Source organism: Eurypyga helias, unplaced genomic scaffold, assembly GCF_000690775.1.
Source record: "Eurypyga helias isolate BGI_N326 unplaced genomic scaffold, ASM69077v1 scaffold22, whole genome shotgun sequence".
In the NCBI taxonomy this organism is placed as follows: domain Eukaryota; kingdom Metazoa; phylum Chordata; class Aves; order Eurypygiformes; family Eurypygidae; genus Eurypyga; species Eurypyga helias.
The window spans coordinates 1-9,275 of record NW_010236327.1 but is presented as its reverse complement, the minus strand read 5'-3'; the positions used below and the strand labels follow the sequence as shown (position 1 = coordinate 9,275).

Sequence of the window (9,275 nt, the reverse complement as noted above, 5' to 3'; positions counted from 1 at the left end):
AAAAGCCATTACCCTTTGCTGTCACTCCCACTGCAACAGTGACTGTTCAAAGTAGGAACTGCTGTTATGACACACAGGTGACAGTGCTACAGCTCTCTAAGTGATGTTACAATGGTTTTCAGTTCTTGTAATAACACTAACTGAAAGTGCACATTACAAATGTGTAGGTGTATATAAATATTATATGTATATATATATAAAAATTTTTGACTGATTAGAATGAGGGATCCAGGTGTGTTGGATTGATCTCACTCAGGGATCTGGATAAGCTGGAGTAATTGTAGGTTTTCTTAAACTTTACGGTTTACATAGCAATGAAAAACAGTTTGGGAAATTAATGTTAACTGAAACTACTTGTGGAGCCTGCGGTGGAGTTCCCACAGTGATGAAAAAGGAAGGGAAAAGACAGAGGGATTTAGTAAACTGGCTAAAAGATATTCGTGCTCCAGCTGTGTTGAAGTTTAGTTGTTACAATTAATGGGAGTAGGTTCAACTCACCAAATGCAAATAAGGTTTATTCATTTAAGTTCTTTTAGGCTTTCGTATATGACTCCAGTATTATTGTGGAACACTTCTGCTCTTTTCAACAGAAGACAAAATGCCATGTGCGTCACCTTCCTCTATTCCGAATGTTGTTCTTCGTCAGGAAGACCAGACCCAGTTTTCGCATGGTGATGAAGTAATTTGTGGATGCAAACAAGGCTTTGGCAATTCTAAGGAAATTAAAATAAAATGTCTTAATGGGGAATGGAAGCCTTTACCTCTTTGTGCTGGTAATCTATTTCCATAATATTTCAGATGTGAGTGTAACATAGTTTTATTCAAAATTTTGAGGACTTCAGCAATCAGCATGTAGCCAGAGATACTATAGTTCCATGCATCTCAACTAAGTTTTTTCTGTTTACTCCTCTTTTAAACGTGAACGTGTACTTCATCCTTGAAAGACTGCACCTACAACTCTGTAAGCACTCTGAGTAGCTTTGCGTAAGGAAAGGGTCACTTGCACAGTCGGTAAAATCAAGTATGAGGGTACGTCTTCGGTGCACAGTGTCTCTTACCCATTTTCCACTGTTCTTGGTAACAACCCTTCAGAAGCCTTGGGACATACCTGCAGCAAAGTAGCGCGCCTGTTGTGTTAATTACTTGTACTTTTATGTCTCCGTATACTACTTTGCTTTTTAAAAATAATATTAATAGCCACAATGTGCCAGGCTTATCCCATCCTCACCATTTGTATGTGGATCAGTCCTTCTCATTTCTGATCCGTAGTTTTCTCTTTTTTCTCATCTTCCCATTTAGTTTTGGAGTGTAAATTGAATGAAAGTAACATCTTTTAAAAAGATCCAAAACAAAGTCTTTTCTGACAAAAAGAAAAAAAATTATATTGGAGTCAGTAATTTAAGAAAAAAGTGATAGTGGTCAAAAAGGAGACTTGTTTGGGATAAATTACTCCAGCACTTCACTTATCTTTAACAGAATGCAGAAATTATAGATCCAGGTCTTGGTTCCTCTTTCCTTCAGAAGTGACTTTATGCTCATCACTGATTTGAGCACACTGTACCTCTATTTGCAGTTATGTTGAGGATTGAATCTGGCACAAAACACGGTCTGCTTAGCTTTCGCAAGTAGCTTGTGTTCTCACTCTCAGAATCACTAGTCAAGGACACAAGACCTGGTTATGGTTTAGATGCACTTTCACAGGAGATCATAGAATCATAGAATCACTAGGTTGGAAAAGACCTTAGAGATCATCCAGTCCAACCGTATCTGTCCGCCACTAAACCATATCTCTCAGCACCTCATCCACCCGTCTCTTAAACACATCCAGGGATGGTGACTCCACCACCTCCCTGGGCAGCCTGTTCCAGATCGATACATATTCAGTGTGGAGTAGTACTTCCTTTATGGTCCAGTTTCTACAAGCCAAAGAAAGCTTCTCTTCTTGCTTATCATGCTATCTTTTTATAGTTTTAGGGAAGAAAAGAATGCTTAGGTTTTTTATTATTTACTGCACTCAGTAAAAGGGAACCTATCAATGTAAAAATAATTGTTTTGTGAGTGGGAACAGTCTGTGCTTCGGATAGCAGGAACAGCAAAATAATTATGTTTCTGTAATCTAGGAATCTTTGGAGTTTCATTTAGTAAATAAAAACCCCACTTTCACATGGATATGCATTAGGAAACTGATGAGTGCATATATTATCTGAACTAAATATTTTTTAGCTTTTTCTGTTGTTTTGTTTCAGATCCATCTTCTCAGTGTGTACTTCCAGAGGATGTTGAGATTGTACACAATGGTCGTCCTACCAGGACAAAAAAGGTGACTGGGTTCCATGGAGTTATACAATATATGTGTAAATCAGCTGACAGAAGTATTAAACAGGCAACTTGTGTGTCTGGAAAATGGTCGCCAGAGATTGAATGTACAGGTATGTTTTTAGATTTGCATACAGTTTCTTCTTTTTATGTAGGAATGATAAATGCTAATTATTAAAGCTTCTTAGCATTTTGTTGTGATTAGTCTGAAATAGAAATGCCTATATGCTTATATATATTCTTACTCCATATGTGCTATAGGATAGTCACAAATGGGAATCATTTGAACAGTTAACTAGGTTTAGAGGTGTACTATTGTAGTAAGGCAGACTTCATAATCTCTACTCTGACAATTGAAACAGTTGTAACTGTCACTTCTGATGTGAGAAAAGATTCAATGGTAAATATAAGCTTGGTTCTCAAAAAGGGCTTTACCCTGGTGCAAGTGAGAGTAGCACATAGCTCAAGCTCCAGCCAAAATTCCTTTATTTCCTGTAAAAAAAAGAAAAAAGAAAAATATTTTCTATTCCTGATTTTTTTTTCCTTCTATGTTTTCCAATCGCTTCCTAATGAAACAGGAAACAATCTGAGTGGCCAGTTCAAAAGCACAGATCTAGAGGAGGCTGCCCTTGTGTAATACACGACAAAGGTCGGGTGCCTGCAGGACTGCCTTTATGTATAGCAGAACAGGGTATTTCCTGTAGAAGGCATGACTGTAAAATAATCATTGCCTCATTGCCTGCTTTGCTTATGCCAGATTCAGGGGAAATGATGCATGGAAGTGGGAGAAGTACAAAGTGACAATCTCTTCAGGGAGCATTCCCTTTCAAAACCAAGTGTCCCTCCTTTCTCAGTTTTCTGGAACCACTAGAAGCAACCAAGTTCTGGAGTTCTCCCTCTTCCTAGACCTACCTCCTTCCCTTCTTTCCTACCCACCCCCCCTTCATAGCAGCAGTCCTTCCTTGAGTGGGAAAATTGAAATTTATTTCTCTGTTTCCTTTTGTGACTCTTATTTAGCTGTTATCAGATAAGTCTGGAGAAAACAAACAAACAAACAAACAAACAACAACAAAAAAAAAAACCAAGAACCTCAGAATTTGGTTCAGTGTTCCTAAAGTATTTCACCATAGAGAGAGGAACAGGGAAAGCAGACGGGAGTGTGCAGCTGCATGTAAGGGAAAGGAAGGACTACAAGAAAGTCCATCTTAGGCTGGCGTACGCAACTGCATCTTTTCATTGAATTTGAAAGTATATGAGCATCTGAGGACAGTTCTGGTATTTCTGAAGCAGAACAAAATTATCATGATATTAACTAGACCTTGAGATAGCTAGTGAAGAACTATCTAGCACCAGTGTTTTCTTGGTTGTTTCTGTTGTAATCTGTGATGAACTCTTAGAGTTTAGCTTATGTTCTATTCTAACATGTGTCCTTAGCTGAGAAGAGTACATGTCCACCTCCACCTCAGCTGCCTGGTGCTCAACAGGTAACAGTTGGGAGAAATTACAAGCATGGGAGTAAAATAGCTTTTTCATGTCTGAAGAGTTTCCAGCTCATCGGTGCGAATGAAATAATGTGTGTAGAAGGGAAATGGCAAACACCACCTCACTGTGTGGGTCAGTAGTGGATTTTTTTTTTTCTATTTATTTTATTGTGAATTTCTGTCTTATGCATTTGTAGTCATTGTTACCAGGAGGATGGTATTATTTACGTTAAGTTTATTATGAACAGGTAACTGCAGAAAAGCAATACAGTGTTCAAGGCCAGGCTGGCTGAGGCTTGGAGCAACCTGGTCTAGTGGAAGGTGTCCCTGCCCATGGCAGGGGGGTTGGAACTAGATGATCTTTAAGGTCCCTTCCAACCCAAACCATTCTGTGATTCTATGATATGATAAGTTGCTAAAGAAAGTGCAGTTAACTAACTGCTGGACAGTATGTCTTTTTTTTTTTTCAAAAAGACTTCTCTAACCTGGCATATAAAACTTTCTGGTAGTCCCTCAAGAACTCTGTGTTTGTTTATTTGCTTAGTGTATTGTAGACTGGAGTCTCAGTTTTGACTGGGGACCTTTAATAGCATCCTGGTGGAAAAAAAAAAAATTATTATTTAGTTGTTGTAGTAGAAATCTTTGGTTTTTTTCATTTTTATTCTTTATTTTTCTCCTTTTCTTTCTGTGGCTTCTTTCTGTAATAGGTGTATATATGACATGGCATAACTCAGGCCATCTATTCTAAGAAACGCTGAGGAATTGTAATCTTATTGTTAAAATACTACTGATGCAGGTGGCATCTTGTAAGCAGAGTTCATTATGAGGTAGAATACAGTATTTTCAGAAACGAATAGGAGATAGATGAGCACAGGACAAATGAGGTGCCAGCTGGTGACTGATGTACACAACATGCCAAACAGGTCTGTATTTTTAAGCTGCAAAATTCTAATGCCACATGGTTTCTCTGCTTTTGCAATGCCTGTGAGTCTCCATTTTGGCTCATAAGTGGTAGACTTAGAGAATGACCAAAAAAAATGCTTGACCTGTTCATTACACAACTTTTACTGAAATAAAATTTCCAATCTCAAAACAGGAATTTTGTAATTAGATCTTTTGTACTGTGGAATTCAGTGCAAGCATATGCTTTCAACTAGATGTGTCAAGTAATAAAAGCTAGTTTACTAATAAGTTTTTTGCCTATTGTCCGTCTCCACCTACTTTTTTGTCTATAAAAAAGCATATAAAATATAATTTCAGTCTACACACACCACAGTCCTACAGGAGAAGAAAGCATTGGGATAGCCCTGAGTCAGGAGGGCTTCATAGAGTTTTAATCCGTCATATGTATCAGGATGTCCATTATAATATTTTGTAAATTCTGTTCTGTTTTTCATTTTCATCATGTCATCACAAAACCTTCAGAACATTGATACAACTTTACTAATGATGGAAAAATTTCATAGCTAACATTTTAGAAACTCACTTTCTATCCCAAAACAAGTTAATGTCTCTTCTATTTCTCTACCTATGAAATTTTCCTTGTTCTTCCTAATAAGCTGTAACTGTATCTCCTGGGTTTGAACAGGAAAATGGGTTGAATTCGATTCTCCATGTATGAGGGAAAGGAGAGAGACGTTTTGCTTTCTATATCTTAGATATTTCTTCATCTTCCTTTCAAGCCACTTAATTTGTGTTTGGATTATTTCTTTTCTTTTTTAGATGGCATATGTCATTGGAATATGAATTGCCATACATTATTATTAAACTGTGTTCTCTGTATTTTATAGAAAGACCATGTTTGCCACCACAACCCGTAGAATGTGCTGATGTTCCCAGGCTGGAAAATCAAAACTTAAAAATTAAAAAAGGAGGGGAAATATTTTATCTGGCTGGTGCTAAATTTAAGTATGTTTCTCGTTCTGGATACATGTTAAATGGACCATCGGAGATAACTTGTTCTATGGGAAACTGGACTTCAGCTCCTACATGCTTGGGTAATATCAAAAAGTACTTTTTTTGAATGTCATTTAGCAATGAAATGGGATGAATGTTAAACTGGAGGTTGACTAGTAAGAGGCAGTAACTCCATATTCTGCTGTGGAATCTTACCAAACCTCATGGATTTCTTCAGAGCAATCCTGATTGGATGTAAGGCTGAATTTTTTAATACAGTTTAGTTTTCAATCATTCTTTTGTATTCTTGCAATCTTTGTTCAGTTCATATCTCTGCCAGGTGAGTGCTGCAAACATCCTCATAATCGAAGGATCTGTTTTCTACAGAGTCCACTAGTGAGTGGGGGTTGCTTTGGTGCTTCCAGTGATGGAAACAACTTTGGTGTAGTAAGGGACAAAAGCCTTAATTGAAATTTTCGGGCATGATTAGAAACAGGATCAAAATATTTCAGTGACTAAAGTCCAAGTCTGTTTAGGGGAATCACTTATTTAATCTTCCATATTCTACCGTTTATATAAAATTCCCTGTCAGCAGATGACTATGCTGATGATAGAAAAAGCTCTCTAAAGCATCTCTTTGGGGGAAAGGGTACCCTCATTCTATGTGTGTCATTAACACAAACATCAACTGTCGGGTTTTTTTCAGAAATGCCATGTGGAAGTGTTCCAAAAGTTGCCAATGCTCAAACTGAAGGCAGAAACAAGAAAATTTATGAGCCTGGTGAAACAATTCGTTACCAGTGTGATGCAGGGTTCCTGATTGTTGGTCCCCCCGAAATTATTTGCAGAGAAGGAAATTGGACAGCACCACCCTTCTGTGAAGGTATAGGTTCGAGTTCTAAGTAGTCTATGATTCTTCTTAGTCTTTGATGTGAATTAAACTAAGGTCAACTCAGGCACACAGGTCAATAGAGGAAACAGGTGACCTGCTTTGAATGGGCTGCTATAAAACCTCATGTTCTGGCTCCTGAGAAGTGAAAAACAGGGTACATGAGCACTGTGGGCTGAAGCTAGTAGCTGAAACTTGTCTCTCTGCTGAAATCAAGCAGAGAGAGGTTTAAGGGAGAAGGGGGTGCTGGCTGCAAAGGCAGCAATGACTAGTAAGGTAGTGTATCTTATTTTCACATCACTATGAATGTCAGCTGCTGAAAGTTGCCTTCAAATACTAAAGAAAGCGCTATTTAGCCCTTTGGCACACAGTGCTGTAAAGCACCAACCTGCATCTTCAGCTGCTCTCTGCAACTCCTTTTCTGTTTTTACTCACTAGGCAAAAGTAATAGTGTCTGCTTGCAACTAAAGACTGTAATATCTTCCTTCTCTACCTGTAGAAAATGAGCTGCATTATGCAAACCATTTTTGCACATCAGGAACAGTGGTGCTCTGGAATGCAATATCTTATGATTGTCATATTGCTGCCCTACTGTTCTTAAATGCACCTCTCTCTTCAGATGTTAGCTGTGGACCTGCACCTGAAATCCCCAATGCTTTTATTACAAGCACTCCACAGGAGCGGTATCTGCCTGGTGCCAGAGTGCAGTATGAATGTGAAAGCAATTTTCAAATGATGGGGGGTAATTATGTCACTTGTACAAATGGAGAATGGTCCCAAGCACCAAACTGCAGAGGTAGGAACTTGTGCTTTCATCTTGTTTGTTGGCATTGAGGGGATTGATGGTTTACCTAAACACTTTAAATACTTTACCTTTTTTACTACTGTTTTCTTTATGTGCCCCAACTTTGTACTTGCTATTGCTTCCTTGCACAGCACTTTAATTTAGGTGGGAGTATTTTCATAAACACCAAAAACATCTTGAAGAGGCAGGGCCTGAAATGTCTGGTCTGGCCTTCTGCTGTATGATACTGTTATTTTCCCAGAGTCTGCCATTTCAGTGACCTTCAGTAGAAAGAAACAGAAGGGCTCCTCTGCTCTGTTCAAACCTGTCAGGGAGTATCTGAATGGAAGAAGCAGTAGGGGAGAGAAACAGCAGTTCTTCTCCAGGGCTCCATTCTGACCAATGCAGATTCCAGCAGAAACCCACGTCTAAACCATGTAAGATCTGCTAGGGCTGTTGAAGTGGGAAGAGCAGTCCTGTGACAAGGAACTTTGAGAAGCTGTGCTCCTGTACCCTGCCCAAATCTCTGGCTGAAAAAGTGGCTTTCACACACCTCCATGGAGCAGACTGCACTTACCCATCCCTGAGCAGAGCAGGCTGAGAACTTCCCCAGCGCTGCCAGTCCTCCAGAGCTCTTGGGTTCATCAGAGCACCAGCTTGGCTGCTAGCATGCCAGGGCTCCCTGGGGAGGGACACGGGCACACAAGAAGGCTGGCGTGGCTTCTTGTGCCGTAAGGTGTAGTTTACAGAAATGCTGGCATTTTTTAGAATCTCTCATTGACCCTTCTGTCTCCTAAGAGTCCCAGAAAGGGTGTTGTGCTGCCACTGTCACACCTCATTGCTTTCTCCATGGTAAACTCCATGGGAGCTGTGACCCATCTGAAGCAGAAAATCTAGACAGAAATTGCAACAAGATTGATTCCTTTAGCTGTTGGTTGCATAGGGGAACACCTCAATGACTGCAAACATGACCACAGCCGTGTCTCTTTTCAGATGTGACGTGTGAACCTCCTCCAGAAATCGCTGGTGGTAAAGTTCAAGGTGTTAAAAAGTCAAGGTATTTGCCTGGGCAGAGTGCTCGCTACCAGTGCTGGCAAGGTTTTGAGATGACTGGGGCTTCCACTGTAGCATGTCAGAATGGGACCTGGACAGAGCTGCCAAAGTGCAAAGGTAATTTCCCTTTCTTCATACAGTTGCAGGTCGGTGAGATGTCATGAAGCAGACTCAGTGGCAATTACTGCTCCAAATTTCAGTTTCATTACTATGCAGAAATGCAACATATCTGACACACCCAGGGAAAATCCATATTCCCAGGTATCTGTTCAGATGGGTTTACCAGCTGAGTGACCTGGGTGACTTCACTTGACAGGGCCCCATCTGGAAAAGCACCCTGAGGCTGAGAACAGTTGCTGACCAGATCTGATTATGAGACGCAGCCCTTGGACTTCTTAGAATCTGCTTTCTGTGCCTGCCCTATGAGAATAGAGTGAGAAATTTTGCTACCTATGTTGGAGAACAGAACCTACAGCTTCCCTGCTAGTTGACATCCAGACAATGCAGATGATGCATTGCTATATTGAATGTCATGGAGTCATATCAACTGTTAAATCAACTGAGGGTAGAATTTGATGTGTGAGCCAATACATAGGTACAGTGTGGGTGCCACCTAGGACTTCATGAGTGCACTGAATAATCTCCTTTGTTTTCATTAGACATAAAGAAAGTTTCTGCACATGAACCAATGCAGCAGCAATTGACTCCAACACCACCCAGCTGCGGACTGAGAGCTGCAGCAACAGCAGATGAATATAGGCCAGGTTCCATATTGTGGCTCCAGAACACCCTGCCAAGTGCAAAGAGCGTCACTGCTGGCACTATGGGGTTTGTGTATTTTTTGGAGCTTTCCCAG

The 9,275-nt window shown here is 40.0% G+C and overlaps 1 protein-coding gene across 1 annotated transcript in view; it reads left to right on the top strand.

The window, feature by feature from the left end:
- The window catches only part of CFH (complement factor H), a gene marked incomplete at its 3' end in the record, with an annotated part of 28,998 nt that extends 19,751 nt beyond the window's left edge, over nucleotides 1–9,247 (top strand). The window contains exons 14-21 of the mRNA XM_010147026.1: nucleotides 591–773; nucleotides 2,247–2,429; nucleotides 3,751–3,930; nucleotides 5,588–5,794; nucleotides 6,400–6,576; nucleotides 7,202–7,378; nucleotides 8,360–8,536; nucleotides 9,079–9,247. Of these exons, the coding sequence (XP_010145328.1) occupies nucleotides 591–773; nucleotides 2,247–2,429; nucleotides 3,751–3,930; nucleotides 5,588–5,794; nucleotides 6,400–6,576; nucleotides 7,202–7,378; nucleotides 8,360–8,536; nucleotides 9,079–9,247 (1,453 nt within the window). The remainder of the gene's footprint in view (nucleotides 1–590; nucleotides 774–2,246; nucleotides 2,430–3,750; nucleotides 3,931–5,587; nucleotides 5,795–6,399; nucleotides 6,577–7,201; nucleotides 7,379–8,359; nucleotides 8,537–9,078) is intronic.
- Nucleotides 9,248–9,275: the final 28 nt, after the last annotated feature.